A 16,369-nucleotide genomic window follows, 5' to 3' on the forward strand; every position below is an offset into this window, starting at 1 on the left:
TTTTAGTCTCTCATTCTGTCTATCCCCTCTTTTATTCTCTCATTCTGTCTATCCCCCTCTTTTATTCTCTCATTCTGTCTATCCCCCTCTCTTTTATTCTCTCATTCTGTCAATCCCCCCTCTTTTATTCTCTCATTCTGTCTATCCCCCCTTTTATTCTCTCATTCTGTCTATCCCCCCTCTTTTATTATCTCATTCTGTCTATCCCCCCTCTTTTATTCTCTCATTCTGTCTATCCCCCTCTTTTATTCTCTCATTCTGTCTATCCCCCCTCTTTAATTCTCTCATTCTGTCTATCCCCTCTCTTTTATTCTCTCATTCTGTCTATCCCCCTCTTTTATTCTCTCATTCTGTCTATCCCCCCTCTTTTATTCTCTCATTCTGTCTATCCCCCTCTTTTATTCTCTCATTCTGTCTATCCCCCCTCTTTTATTCTCTCATTCTGTCTATCCCCCTCTTTTATTCTCTCATTCTGTCTATCCCCCTCTTTTATTCTCTCATTCTGTCTATCCCCCCCTCTTTTATTCTCTCATTCTGTCTATCCCCCCTCTTTTATTCTCTCATTCTGTCTATCCCCCTCTTTTATTCTCTCATTCTGTCTATCCCCCCTCTTTTATTCTCTCATTCTGTCTATCCCCCCTCTTTTATTCTCTCATTCTGTCTATCCCCCTCTTTTATTCTCTCATTCTGTCTATCCCCCCTCTTTTATTCTCTCATTCTGTCTATCCCCCCTCTTTTATTCTCTCATTCTGTCTATCCCCCCTCTTTTATTCTCTCATTCTGTCTATCCCCCTCTTTTATTCTCTCATTCTGTCTATCCCCCCTCTTTTATTCTCTCATTCTGTCTATCCCCCCTCTTTTATTCTCTCATTCTGTCTATCCCCCTCTTTTATTCTCTCATTCTGTCTATCCCCCCTCTTTTATTCTCTCATTCTGTCTATCCCCCCTCTCTTATTCTCTCATTCTGTCTATCCCCCCCTTTTATTCTCTCATTCTGTCTATCCCCCTCTTTTATTCTCTCATTCTGTCTATCCCCCTTTTTTATTCTCTCATTCTATCTATCCCCCCTCTTTTATTCTCTCATTCTGTCTATCCCCCCTCTTATATTCTCTCATTCTGTCTATCCTCCCTCTTTTATTCTCTCATTCTGTCTATCCCCCCTCTTTTATTCTCTCATTCTGTCTATCCCCCCTCTTTTATTCTCTCATTCTGTCTATCCCCCTCTTTTATTCTCTCATTCTGTCTATCCCCCTCTTTTATTCTCTCATTCTGTCTATCCCCCCTCTTTTATTCTCTCATTCTGTCTATCCCCCTCTCTTTTATTCTCTCATTCTGTCTATCCCCCTCTTTTATACTATCATTCTGTCTATCCCCCTCTTTTATTCTCTCATTCTGTCGATCCCCCTCTTTTATTCTCTCATTCTGTCTATCCCCCCTCTTTTATTCTCTCATTCTGTCTATCCCCCCTCTTTTATTCTCTCATTCTGTCTATCCCCCTCTTTTATTCTCTCATTCTGTCTATCCCCCCTCTTTTATTCTCTCATTCTGTCTATCCCCCTCTTTTATTCTCTCATTCTGTCTATCCCCCCTCTTTTATTCTCTCATTCTGTCTATCCCCCCTCTTTTATTCTCTCATTCTGTCTACCCCCCTCTTTTATTCTCTCATTCTGTCTATCCCCCCTCTTTTATTCTCTCATTCTGTCTATCCCCCTCTTTTATTCTCTCATTCTGTCTATCCCCCCTCTTTTATTCTCTCATTCTGTCTATCCCCCCTCTTTATTCTCTCATTCTGTCTATCCCCCCTCTTTTATTCTCTCATTCTGTCTATCCCCCCTCTTGTATTCTCTCATTCTGTCTATCCCCCTCTTTTATTCTCTCATTCTGTCTATCCCCCCTTTTTTATTCTCTCATTCTGTCTATCCCCTCTTTTATTCTCTCATTCTGTCTATCCCCCTCTATTTTATTCTCTCATTCTGTCTATCCCCCCTCTTTTATTCTCTCATTCTGTCTATCCCCCTCTTTTATTCTCTCATTCTGTCTACCCCCCTCCTTTATTCTCTCATTCTGTCTACCCCCCTCTTTTATTCTCTCATTCTGTCTATCCCCCCCTCTTTTATTGTCTCATTCTGTCTATCCCCCCCTCTTTTATTCTCTCATTCTGTCTATCCCCCTCTTTTATTCTCTCATTCTGTCTATCCCCCCTCTATTTTATTCTCTCATTCTGTCTACCCCCTCTTTTAGTCTCTCATTCTGTCTATCCCCCCTCTTTTATTCTCTCATTCTGTCTATCCCCCTCTCTTTTATTCTCTCATTCTGTCAATCCCCCCCTCTTTTATTCTCTCATTCTGTCTATCCCCCCCTTTTATTCTCTCATTCTGTCTATCCCCCCTCTTTTATTCTCTCATTCTGTCTATCCCCCCTCTTTTATTCTTTCATTCTGTCTATCCCCCTCTTTTATTCTCTCATTCTGTCTATCCCCCCCTCTTTTATTCTCTCATTCTGTCTATCCCTCTCTTTTATTCTCTCATTCTGTCTATCTCCCCTCTTTTATTCTCTCATTCTGTCTATCCCCCCTCTTTTATTCTCTCATTCTGTCTATCCCCCTCTTTTATTCTCTCATTTTGTCTATCCCCCCTCTTTTATTCTCTCATTCTGTCTATCCCCCCTCTTTTATTCTCTCATTCTGTCTATCCCCCTCTTTTATTCTCTCATTCTGTCTATCCCCCCTCTTTTATTCTCTCATTCTGTCTATCCCTCTCTTTTATTCTCTCATTCTGTCTATCCCCCCTCTTTTATTCTCTCATTCTGTCTACCCCCCCTCTTTTATTCTCTCATTCTGTCTACCCCCTCTTTTATTCTCTCATTCTGTCTATCCCCCCTCTTTTATTCTCTCATTCTGTCTATCCCCCTCTTTTATTCTCTCATTCTGTCTATCCCCCTCTTTTATTCTCTCATTCTGTCTATCCCCCCTCTCTTATTCTCTCATTCTGTCTATCCCCCCCTTTTATTCTCTCATTCTGTCTATCCCCCTCTTTTATTCTCTCATTCTGTCTATCCCCCCCTTTTTTATTCTCTCATTCTATCTATCCCCCCTCTTTTATTCTCTCATTCTGTCTATCCCCCCTCTTATATTCTCTCATTCTGTCTATCCTCCCTCTTTTATTATCTCATTCTGTCTATCCCCCCTCTTTTATTCTCTCATTCTGTCTATCCCCCCTCTTTTATTCTCTCATTCTGTCTATCCCCCTCTTTTATTCTCTCATTCTGTCTATCCCCCTCTTTTATTCTCTCATTCTGTCTATCCCCCCTCTTTTATTCTCTCATTCTGTCTATCCCCCCCTCTTTTATTCTCTCATTCTGTCTATCCCCCCTCTTTTATTCTCTCATTCTGTCTATCCCCCTCTTTTATTTTCTCATTCTGTCTATCTCCTCTCTTTTATTCTCTCATTCTGTCTACCCCCCTCTTTTATTCTCTCATTCTGTCTATCCCCCTCTTTTATTCTCTCATTCTGTCTATCCCCCCTCTTTTATTCTCTCATTCTGTCTATCCCCCTCTTTTATTCTCTCATTCTGTCTATCCCCCCTTTTTTATTCTCTCATTCTGTCTACCCCCCTCTTTTATTCTCTCATTCTGTCTATCCCCCTCTTTTATTCTCTCATTCTGTCTATCCCCCCTTTTTATTCTCTCATTCTGTCTATCCCCACTCTTTTATTCTCTCATTCTGTCTATCCCCCTCTATTTTATTCACTCATTCTGTCTATCCCCCTCTTTTATTCTCTCATTCTGTCTATCCCCCTCTTTTATTCTCTCATTCTGTCTACCCCCCTCCTTTATTCTCTCATTCTGTCTACCCCCCTCTTTTATTCTCTCATTCTGTCTATCCCCCCCTCTTTTTTTGTCTCATTCTGTCTACCCCCCCCCCTCTTTTATTCTCTCATTCTGTCTATCCCCCTCTTTTATTCTCTCATTCTGTCTATCCCCCCTCTATTTTATTCTCTCATTCTGTCTACCCCCTCTTTTAGTCTCTCATTCTGTCTTTCCCCCTCTTTTATTCTCTCATTCTGTCTATCCCCCCTCTTTTATTCTCTCATTCTGTCTATCCCCCTCTCTTTTATTCTCTCATTCTGTCAATCCCCCCTCTTTTATTCTCTCATTCTGTCTATCCCCCCCTTTTATTCTCTCATTCTGTCTATCCCCCCCCTCTTTTATTCTCTCATTCTGTCTATCCCTCCCTCTTTTATTCTTTCATTCTGTCTATCCCCCTCTTTTATTTTCTCATTCTGTCTATCCCCCCTCTTTTATTCTCTCATTCTGTCTATCCCTCTCTTTTATTCTCTCATTCTGTCTATCTCCCCTCTTTTATTCTCTCATTCTGTCTATCCCCCCTCTTTTATTCTCTCATTCTGTCTATCCCCCTCTTTTATTCTCTCATTCTGTCTATCCCCCTCTTTTATTCTCTCATTCTGTCTATCCCCCTCTTTTATTCTCTCATTCTGTCTACCCCCCTCTTTTATTCTCTCATTCTGTCTATCCCCCCTCTCTTATTCTCTCATTCTGTCTATCCCCCCCCTTTTTTTCTCTCATTCTGTCTACTCCCCCCTCTTTTATTCTCTCATTCTGTCTATCCCCCCTCTTTTATTCTCTCATTCTGTCTATCCCCCCTCTTTTATTCTCTCATTCTGTCTATCCCCCTCTTTTATTCTCTCATTCTGTCTATCCCCCTCTTTTATTCTCTCATTCTGTCTATCCCCCCTCTTTTATTCTCTCATTCTGTCTATCCCCCCCTCTTTTATTCTCTCATTCTGTCTATCCCCCCTCTTTTATTCTCTCATTCTGTCTATCCCCCTCTTTTATTTTCTCATTCTGTCTATCTCCTCTCTTTTATTCTCTCATTCTGTCTACCCCCCTCTTTTATTCTCTCATTCTGTCTATCCCCCTCTTTTATTCTCTCATTCTGTCTATCCCCCCTCTTTTATTCTCTCATTCTGTCTACCCCCCTCTTTTATTCTCTCATTCTGTCTATCCCCCTCTTTTATTCTCTCATTCTGTCTATCCCCCTTTTTTATTCTCTCATTCTGTCTACCCCCCTCTTTTATTCTCTCATTCTGTCTATCCCCCTCTTTTATTCTCTCATTCTGTCTATCCCCCTCTTTTATTCTCTCATTCTGTCTATCCCCCCTCTTTTATTCTCTCATTCTGTCTATCCCCCTCTTTTATTCTCTCATTCTGTCTATCCCCCCTTTTTTATTCTCTCATTCTGTCTATCCCCACTCTTTTATTCTCTCATTCTGTCTATCCCCCTCTATTTTATTCACTCATTCTGTCTATCCCCCTCTTTTATTCTCTCATTCTGTCTATCCCCCTCTTTTATTCTCTCATTCTGTCTACCCCCCTCCTTTATTCTCTCATTCTGTCTACCCCCCTCTTTTATTCTCTCATTCTGTCTATCCCCCCCTCTTTTATTGTCTCATTCTGTCTATCCCCCCCCCTCTTTTATTCTCTCATTCTGTCTATCCCCCTCTTTTATTCTCTCATTCTGTCTATCCCCCCTCTATTTTATTCTCTCATTCTGTCTACCCCCTCTTTTAGTCTCTCATTCTGTCTTTCCCCCTCTTTTATTCTCTCATTCTGTCTATCCCCCCTCTTTTATTCTCTCATTCTGTCTATCCCCCTCTCTTTTATTCTCTCATTCTGTCAATCCCCCCTCTTTTATTCTCTCATTCTGTCTATCCCCCCCTTTTATTCTCTCATTCTGTCTATCCCCCCCTCTTTTATTCTCTCATTCTGTCTATCCCCCCCTCTTTTATTCTTTCATTCTGTCTATCCCCCTCTTTTATTCTCTCATTCTGTCTATCCCCCCTCTTTTATTCTCTCATTCTGTCTATCCCTCTCTTTTATTCTCTCATTCTGTCTATCTCCCCTCTTTTATTCTCTCATTCTGTCTATCCCCCCTCTTTTATTCTCTCATTCTGTCTATCCCCCTCTTTTATTCTCTCATTCTGTCTATCCCCCTCTTTTATTCTCTCATTCTGTCTATCCCCCTCTTTTATTCTCTCATTCTGTCTACCCCCCTCTTTTATTCTCTCATTCTGTCTATCCCCCCTCTCTTATTCTCTCATTCTGTCTATCCCCCCCCTTTTTTTCTCTCATTCTGTCTACTCCCCCCTCTTTTATTCTCTCATTCTGTCTACCCCCCCTCTTTTATTCTCTCATTCTGTCTATCCCCCCTCTTTTATTCTCTCATTCTGTATATCTCCCTCTTTTATTCTCTCATTCTGTCTATCCCCCCTCTTTTATTCTCTCATTCTATCTATCCCCCCTCTTTTATTCTCTCATTTTGTCTATCCCCCCTCTTATATTCTCTCATTCTGTCTATCCTCCCTCTTTTATTCTCTCATTCTGTCTATCCCCCCTCTTTTATTCTCTCATTCTGTCTATCCCCCCTCTTTTATTCTCTCATTCTGTCTATCCCCCTCTTTTATTCTCTCATTCTGTCTATCCCCCCTCTTTTATTCTCTCATTCTGTCTATCCCCCTCTTTTATTCTCTCATTCTGTCTATCCCCCCTCTTTTATACTCTCATTCTGTCTATCCCCCCCTCTTTTATTCTCTCATTCTGTCTATCCCCCCTCTTTTATTCTCTCATTCTGTCTATCCCCCCTCTTTTATTCTCTCATTCTGTCTATCTCCCCCTCTTTTATTCTCTCATTCTGTCTATCCCCTCTCTTTTATTCTCTCATTCTGTCTATCCCCCCTCTTTTATTCTCTCATTCTGTCTATCCTCCCTCTTTTATTCTCTCATTCTGTCTATCCCCCTCTTTTATTCTCTCATTCTGTCTATCCCCCTCTTTTATTCTCTCATTCTGTCTATCCCCCTCTTTTATTCTCTCATTCTGTCTATCTCCTCTTGTATTCTCTCATTCTGTCTATCCCCCCTCTTTTATTCTCTCATTCTGTCTATCCCCCCTCTTTTATTCTCTCATTCTGTCTATCCCCCCTCTTTTATTCTCTCATTCTGTCTATCCCCTCCTCTTTTATTCTCTCATTCTGTCTATCCCCCTCTTTTATTCTCTCATTCTGTCTATCCCCCCTCTATTTTATTCTCTCATTCTGTCTACCCCCTCTTTTATTCTCTCATTCTGTCTATCCCCCCCTTTTATTCTCTCATTCTGTCTATCCCCCCTCTTTTATTCTCTCATTCTGTCTATCCCCCCTCTTTTATTCTCTCATTCTGTCTATCCCCCCTCTTTTATTCTCTCATTCTGTCTATCCCCTCCTCTTTTATTCTCTCATTCTGTCTATCCCCCTCTTTTATTCTCTCATTCTGTCTATCCCCCCTCTATTTTATTCTCTCATTCTGTCTACCCCCTCTTTTATTCTCTCATTCTGTCTATCCCCCCCTTTTATTCTCTCATTCTGTCTACCCCCTCTTTTATTCTCTCATTCTGTCTACTCCCCCTCTTTTATTCTCTCATTCTGTCTATCCCCCCCTTTTTATTCTCTCATTCTGTCTATCCCCTCTTTTATTCACTCATTCTGTCTATCCCCCCTCTTGTATTCTCTCATTCTGTCTATCCCCCCTCTTTTATTCTCTCATTCTGTCTATCCCCCCTCTTTTACTCTCTCATTCTGTCTATCCCCTCTTTTATTCTCTCATTCTGTCTATCCCCCCTCTTTTATTATCTCATTCTGTCTACCCCCCTCTTTTATTCTCTCATTCTGTCTATCCCCCCTTTTTTATTCTCTCATTCTGTCTATCCCCCCTCTTTTATTCTCTCATTCTGTCTATCCCCCTCTTTTATTCTCTCATTCTGTCTATCCCCCTCTTTTATTCTCTCATTCTGTCTATCCCCCCCTCTTTTATTGTCTCATTCTGTCTATCCCCCCCCCTCTTTTATTCTCTCATTCTGTCTATCCCCCTCTATTTTATTCTCTCATTCTGTCTATCCCCCCTCTTTTATTCTCTCATTCTGTCTATCCCCCTCTATTTTATTCTCTCATTCTGTCTATCCCCCCTCTTTTATTCTCTCATTCTGTCTATCCCCCTCTTTTATTCTCTCATTCTGTCTACCCCCCTCCTTTATTCTCTCATTCTGTCTACCCCCCCTCTTTTATTCTCTCATTCTGTCTATCCCCCCCTCTTTTATTGTCTCATTCTGTCTATCCCCCCCTCTTTTATTCTCTCATTCTGTCTATCCCCCTCTTTTATTCTCTCATTCTGTCTATCCCCCCTCTATTTTATTCTCTCATTCTGTCTACCCCCTCTTTTAGTCTCTCATTCTGTCTTTCCCCCTCTTTTATTCTCTCATTCTGTCTATCCCCCCTCTTTTATTCTCTCATTCTGTCTATCCCCCTCTCTTTTATTCTCTCATTCTGTCAATCCCCCCCTCTTTTATTCTCTCATTCTGTCTATCCCCCCCTTTTATTCTCTCATTCTGTCTATCCCCCCCTCTTTTATTCTCTCATTCTGTTTATCCCCCCTCTTTTATTCTTTCATTCTGTCTATCCCCCTCTTTTATTCTCTCATTCTGTCTATCCCCCCTCTTTTATTCTCTCATTCTGTCTATCCCTCTCTTTTATTCTCTCATTCTGTCTACTCCCCTCTTTTATTCTCTCATTCTGTCTATCCCCCCTCTTTTATTCTCTCATTCTGTCTATCCCCCTCTTTTATTCTCTCATTCTGTCTATCCCCCTCTTTTATTCTCTCATTCTGTCTATCCCCCTCTTTTATTCTCTCATTCTGTCTATCCCCCTCTTTTATTCTCTCATTCTGTCTATCCCCCCTCTCTTATTCTCTCATTCTGTCTATCCCCCCCTTTTATTCTCTCATTCTGTCTATCCCCCTCTTTTATTCTCTCATTCTGTCTATCCCCCCCTCTTTTATTCTCTCATTCTATCTATCCCCCCTCTTTTATTCTCTCATTCTGTCTATCCCCCCTCTTATATTCTCTCATTCTGTCTATCCTCCCTCTTTTATTCTCTCATTCTGTCTACCCCCCCTCTTTTATTCTCTCATTCTGTCTATCCCCCCTCTTTTATTCTCTCATTCTGTCTATCCCCCTCTTTTATTCACTCATTCTGTCTATACCCCCTCTTTTATTCTCTCATTCTGTCTATCCCCCTCTTTTATTCTCTCATTCTGTCTATCCCCCCTCTTTTATACTCTCATTCTGTCTATCCCCCCCTCTTTTATTCTCTCATTCTGTCTATCCCCCCTCTTTTATTCTCTCATTCTGTCTATCCCCCCTCTTTTATTCTCTCATTCTGTCTATCTCCCCCTCTTTTATTCTCTCATTCTGTCTATCCCCCCTCTTTTATTCTCTCATTCTGTCTATCTCCCCTCTCTTTTATTCTCTCATTCTGTCTATCCCCCCTCTTTTATTCTCTCATTCTGTCTATCCCCCCTCTTTTATTCTCTCATTCTGTCTATCCCCCTCTTTTATTCTCTCATTCTGTCTATCCCCCTCTTTTATTCTCTTATTCTGTCTATCCCCCTCTTTTATTCTCTCATTCTGTCTATCTCCTCTTGTATTCTCTCATTCTGTCTATCCCCCCTCTTTTATTCTCTCATTCTGTCTATCCCCCCTCTTTTATTCTCTCATTCTGTCTATCCCCCTCTTTTATTCTCTCATTCTGTCTATCCCCTCCTCTTTTATTCTCTCATTCTGTCTATCCCCCTCTTTTATTCTCTCATTCTGTCTATCCCCCCTCTTTTATTCTCTCATTCTGTCTATCCCCCTCTTTTATTCTCTCATTCTGTCTATCCCCCCTCTTTTATTCTCTCATTCTGTCTATCCCCCCTCTTTTATTCTCTCATTCTGTCTATCCCCCTCTTTTATTATCTCATTCTGTCTACCCCACCTCTTTTATTCACTCATTCTGTCTATCGCCCCTCTTTTATTCTCTCATTCTGTCTATCCCCCCTCTTTTATTCTCTCATTCTGTCTATCCCCTCCTCTTTTATTCTCTCATTCTGTCTATCCCCCTCTTTTATTCTCTCATTCTGTCTATCCCCCCTCTTTTATTCTCTCATTCTGTCTATCCCCCCTTTTATTCTCTCATTCTGTCTACCCCCTCTTTTATTCTCTCATTCTGTCTATCCCCCCTTTTATTCTCTCATTCTGTCTACCCCCTCTTTTATTCTCTCATTCTGTCTACTCCCCCTCTTTTATTCTCTCATTCTGTCTATCCCCCCTTTTATTCTCTCATTCTGTCTATCCCCTCTTTTATTCACTCATTCTGTCTATCCCCCCTCTTTTATTCTCTCATTCTGTCTATACCCCCTCTTTTATTCTCTCATTCTGTCTATCCCCCCCTCTTTTATTATCTCATTCTGTCTATCCCCCCCTTTTATTCTCTCATTCTGTCTATCCCCCTCTTTTATTCTCTCATTCTGTCTACCCCCCTCTTTTATTCTCTCATTCTGTCTACCCCTTCTTTTATTCTCTCATTCTGTCTATCCCCCCTCTTTTATTCTCTCATTCTGTCTATCCTCCCTCTTTTATTCTCTCATTCTGTCTATCCCCCCTCTTTTATTCTCTCATTCTGTCTATCCCCCCCTCTTTTATTCTCTCATTCTGTCTATCCTCCCTCTTTTATTCTCTCATTCTGTCTATCCCCCCTCTTTTATTCTCTCATTCTGTCTATCCCCCCTCTTTTATTCTCTCATTCTGTCTATCCCCCCTTTTATTCTCTCATTCTGTCTACCCCCTCTTTTATTCTCTCATTCTGTCTACTCCCCCTCTTTTATTCTCTCATTCTGTCTATCCCCCCTCTTTTATTCTCTCATTCTGTCTATCCCCCCTCTTTTATTTTCTCATTCTGTCTCCCCCCCTCTCTTTTATTCTCTCATTCTGTCTATCCCCCTCTTTTATACTCTCATTCTGTCTACCCCCCTCTTTTATTCTCTCATTCTGTCTATCCCCCTCTTTTATTCTCTCATTCTGTCTATCCCCCTGTTTTATTCTCTCATTCTGTCTAACGCCTCATTTATTCTCTCATTCTGTCTATCCCCCCTCTTTTATTCTCTCATTCTGTCTATCCCCCCTCTTTTATACTCTCATTCTGTCTCCCCCCCTCTCTTTTATTCTCTCATTCTGTCTATCCCCCCTCTTTTATTCTCTCATTCTGTCTATCCCCCGTCTTTTATACTCTCATTCTGTCTCCCCCCTCTCTTTTATTCTCTCGTTCTGTCAATCCCCCCTCTTTTATTCTCTCATTCTGTCTATCCCCCTCTTTTATTCTCTCATTCTGTCTATCCCCCCTCTTTTAGTCTCTCATTCTGTCTATCCCCCCTCTTTTATTCTCTCATTCTGTCTATCCCCCTCTTTTATTCTCTCATTCTGTCTATCCCCCCTCTTTTATTCTCTCATTCTGTCTATCCCCCCTCTTTTATTCTCTCATTCTGTCTCCCCCCCCCTCTTTTAGTCTCTCATTCTGTCTATCCCCCTCTTTTATTCTCTCATTCTGTCTATCCCCCTCTTTTATTTTCTCATTCTGTCTATCCCCCTCTTTTATTCTCTCATTCTGTCTATCCCCCCTCTTTTATTCTCTCATTCTGTCTACCCCTTCTTTTATTCTCTCATTCTGTCTATCCCCCCTCTTTTATTCTCTCATTCTGTCTATCCCCCCTCTTTTATTCTCTCATTCTGTCTCCCCCCCTCTCTTTTAGTCTCTCATTCTGTCTATCCCCCTCTTTTATTCTCTCATTCTGTCTATCCCCCTCTTTTATTCTCTCATTCTGTCTATCCCCCTCTTTTATTTTCTCATTCTGTCTATCCCCCTCTTTTATTCTCTCATTCTGTCTATCCCCCTCTTTTATTCTCTCATTCTGTCTATCCCCCTCTTTTATTCTCTCATTCTGTCTACCCCCCTCTTTTATTCTCTCATTCTGTCTACCCCCCTCTTTTATTCTCTCATTCTGTCTATCCCCCCTCTCTTTTATTCTCTCATTCTGTCTATCCCCCCTCTTTTATTCTCTCATTCTGTCTACCCCCCTCTTTTATTCTCTCATTCTGTCTACCCCCCTCTTTTATTCTCTCATTCTGTCTATCCCCCCTCTCTTTTATTCTCTCATTCTGTCTATCCCTCTCTTTTATTCTCTCATTCTGTCTATCTCCCCTCTTTTATTCTCTCATTCTGTCTATCCCCCCTCTTTTATTCTCTCATTCTGTCTATCCCCCTCTTTTATTCTCTCATTCTGTCTATCCCCTCCTCTTTTATTCTCTCATTCTGTCTATCCCCCTCTTTTATTCTCTCATTCTGTCTATCCCCCCTCTTTTATTCTCTCATTCTGTCTATCCCCCCTCTATTTTATTCTCTCATTCTGTCTATCCCCCTCTTTTATTCTCTCATTCTGTCTATCCCCTCCTCTTTTATTCTCTCATTCTGTCTATCCCCCTCTTTTATTCTCTCATTCTGTCTATCCCCTCCTCTTTTATTCTCTCATTCTGTCTATCCCCCTCTTTTATTCTCTCATTCTGTCTATCCCCTCCTCTTTTATTCTCTCATTCTGTCTATCCCCCTCTTTTATTCTCTCATTCTGTCTATCCCCTCCTCTTTTATTCTCTCATTCTGTCATCCCCCCCCTTTTATTCTCTCATTCTGTCTACCCCCCTCTTTTATTCTCTCATTCTGTCTATCCCCCTCTTTTATTATCTCATTCTGTCTATCCCCCTCTTTTATTCTCTCATTCTGTCTATCCCCCCTCTTTTATTCTCTCATTCTGTCTATCCCCCCTCTTTTATTCTCTCATTCTGTCTACCCCCCTCTTTTATTCTCTCATTCTGTCTATCCCCCCTCTGTTTAATCTCTCACCATTTCTCACCCTACATCATACTCAAACCCTTAATCCTTAAATGACCCCACATCGTTCACCATGCACATTCTTTCTTTTAGTCTGTTGTTTTGTCTTCAGTTACTGTATTTTAGTCATCTTTGTCTTCTTCTTCATCTCCACAGACAGCAGTTCAGACAGTTTAAGTGGTGAAGAGCAAACAACCTCCACAATAATAAAGTTGGAAGAAGAACAGCAGCCAGTGCCTGTTACCTACACTCCCGTCTATATTCTACAGAATGTTGTACTAAAACAGGTGAGAGAAAAAGTCCAACTTCTCAGAAGCTCAACTGCACATTCCTATATATTGGCAATAAGCCCATGTGTATCTCAGTATCTCTATTGTCTTTGTTCCTGCCCCTTCAGTGTGGCTATCACACAAATTTTGATACCTTTTTTTTTTTTTCAATCACTTCCAGCCTCATCTCATTGTGCTACAACCTACCCTTCGGTGTCATCGCAAGCGCTCATCTTCTGCCTCTTACCTCCCCATCCTAAGGTCTTACCCTCGTATAGCCCCTCGTCTAGCCCCAAAACCCACCCAGCCTGCCTACTCTTCTTCCTCCACTGATACATCTTCTCCAACAGTGCCTATCCGCCCTCCACCTGCACTTATAGAAGCCTCCCTACGATCCATAGCCCTCATGCACAGGAGCCGAGAAACCCAACGATCCATTCGTGAGCTTCGTGAGCACACCAGACTGTACAACCAAGCCTTGCATGGGGAGGAAGGTGGCTGGGAGCGGCTTCGCCGAGCTATGGATCGGAGTGGTGTCTACCGAGGATTTCTGGCAACATCTAATGATAAAAAGACATCAGCAAAGGTGGAAACTTCTCTGTCTGAGAACCTAAAGACTCCAGCCCAAGAAATCAAATCCTTAAAAGAAGAAGCCATGACATCATCTGAAGAAGAAGATGTGGCCTCATCAGAAAATAAACAATTGACTGAAGAAACTATACCATCAGAAAATAACGAGAAGCCCCCTCCTTGACATCAGGAAAGCTGGCTCCTAGTAGCACAACGAGGATAATAAGGGGCCTATGGCATTATTTCTCAGACTGTGACAGCACTGGATATGTACCTTATATATGAATGAGACTCAGACCAAGTCCACTATGTAAATAAATATACATAAATAGTATGTGTATATATATATAACTTTTTTTTTTTTTTTTTTTTAAAGAGACTACAATTTATTTTAATATGGGTGCAGGCACCAGAATGTATCCTGGGTGTATATACGTGAATGGGGTGCAGACACCAGAATGTATCCTGGGTGTATATACGTGAATGGGGTGCCAACACCAGTATGTATCCTGGGCGTATATACGTGAATGTATTGTCCTATGGACTTATCTTCATGCTCAACAAACAAGCTCACGTAAACCCATTTGCTGCTCCTCATACTGCATTGTTCTGCCAGGAACATGTCTGCCAATCTATAACAAATCATATGTTTCTTCTCTCCAGCTCAGTTATTCTGTAATTGTATCAACAAATGGACCACAAACTCCTCACATCAGACAACAGCCAGTGTTCTCATGGTCATCTACTGAGGAACCAAACCAACACCCATGACCCCTACATCTTATAGACCCTCAGAACTATATCGTATAAGCTTCTAGGCTTCATCAGTTCGTCTCATTCATTAATCACACAATCCCACCACCCTACCAGGAATATCTTGTGAACTCTCACACCGCACTGCTGCAATACCCAATAACCCAACCTTGCCTTTTTTTTATCTGATTAAAAGGGACAATGAACTGCTGGAATGATTACAGTAGCCTCGTTACAACTTGTTATGTTATTGTGCTCTTCAGATCTTATTTTTATACCTTACAGGAGCCGGTTGGTGAGGGTCTGTATTTTCATACAGAAGTGGTGGCCATTTATAGACTAGTGACAATGGCAGGTGTTTGACAGCTGCCTATCAGGTTAGCGCACGATACTGAGCATGAGCGTTACATCTCAGCAGTGGCTGCATTGCGCTATACTATTCATTAAGCTTTTTTATATATATATATATATATATGTTATGTAACTTTTAATCTGTTTAGAAAAAAATGTAACCCTCCTGCTCCGTATTTTGCATGCAAACCTAAAGCGCACAATAGAGCTGTGAAAACGACGTCACCATCACTGATCTGTGAATGTTCACCACAGAGTGCAAAAATACCTCCTCTGCAAGATGGCAGTGCCCAGAATGGGAATGTTCAGTGTCACCAAACAGCACCCGTAGAGGGTTAAATAAGGGAGAGGAAAATAATATCATGGTGACTGGTAGCCTTGTCTGTTGTAATTGTGTCCAGGAGTATGTCCATTTATGGAACATAAATCTGTAATAAAAATGTTACAATATAATACGTTAGAACATGCATTTATTGCCCTATTGCTTGTATATACCTAAAGCCAGATCACCGATCATTACAGAGAGATGATCCGCCATTGGTGCTGAGTGAGACAAAAGGAGGGAGGTGGGTGGGCAACGCAGCGGAGGAGGGGGGAGAAAGGGTGGTGTTCCCTACACTACAAAAATGTTATGAACGGAGTGGGAGGGATTGGGCCCTATGCTACTAAAAAATATGGGGAGTCCCTACACTACCAAAAAATTTGAATTAGAGGGGGGACCCTACACTACAGGAAAAAAAATATTTGGAGTTGGGGAGTGTGAGTGGGATCCCTACACTACAGAAAAATATATAAAATTAATAATTATATAAAATCAAATTTAAAAAATATCATTTTGCTACCGGAAGACTAATTTATTACTGGTGTTGGACAGTGGGAGGGGGGAGGGTAAGAAAGGTGTGGAGGGATCCCTACACTACAGAAATAAATACATAAATAAACAATAACAAAATGCTCTAAACTGCATACTGAAAGACTGTCTGCCAGTACCTAAGATGGTGGTGACCAGTGGGAGGGAACCAAGCTGTTTGGAAGAGATCAGATAAAGATCAGGGGTGGGAGGGGAATCCCTACACTGCAGCAAAATATAACCTTACAAGCTACTTGATTAACCCAGGGGCTTATTATGCCATAGGCCGACAAGGCTGGTGCCTAGGGCACCAGATTTGGGAGGGGCAGCACATCTGCCCTATCCTCTCTCTAAAAGTCAGCACACAGTACAGTGAGCGATAAAGTGCAGGCTTTTACTGAGAAGACAAGGTACGTGCGCTGATTAAGGTCGCTCTTCACAGGCAGTGATCCTTTAAACCGTTGCTTCATTTAGAGCCGCTGGCCTTTTTGCAGTGGAAGCGTTCTTGGTGAGAAACTTGCCCGTGGATTTTCTTACAAGGTGAGGCTGGAGGAGAAGACCTTTTTTTATTATTATTGTTTTCATAACCATATCTGCAGCAATCTTAACATAACATTTCTCATAACATGAGCAAAATAAAATTGAAGTACAGAAAAGTCAGAGAGCTACATAGTATAGGCCATATTAAATCCTATGTACAATACCTAGGTGTATCAGCATAATAACAATTGAAAGTACATTTAAATGTTCATAAACATATCTGTAATAGACC

General features: G+C 41.3%; 1 protein-coding gene across 2 annotated transcripts in view; it reads left to right on the forward strand.

Annotated features, from left to right (window-relative positions):
- LOC128636169 (CLOCK-interacting pacemaker) overlaps positions 1-15,200 on the forward strand; it is a 43,951-nt gene extending 28,751 nt beyond the window's left edge. For both annotated transcript variants that reach the window (XM_053689220.1, XM_053689218.1), the window contains 2 exons: positions 12,961-13,091; positions 13,255-15,200. In XM_053689220.1, the coding sequence (XP_053545195.1) occupies positions 12,961-13,091; positions 13,255-13,827 (704 nt within the window). In that variant the 3' untranslated portion in view covers positions 13,828-15,200. The remainder of the gene's footprint in view (positions 1-12,960; positions 13,092-13,254) is intronic.
- Positions 15,201-16,369: the final 1,169 nt, after the last annotated feature.

The sequence above is a fragment of the Bombina bombina genome, chromosome 7 (genome assembly GCF_027579735.1).
Source record: "Bombina bombina isolate aBomBom1 chromosome 7, aBomBom1.pri, whole genome shotgun sequence".
NCBI classification, from domain to species: domain Eukaryota; kingdom Metazoa; phylum Chordata; class Amphibia; order Anura; family Bombinatoridae; genus Bombina; species Bombina bombina.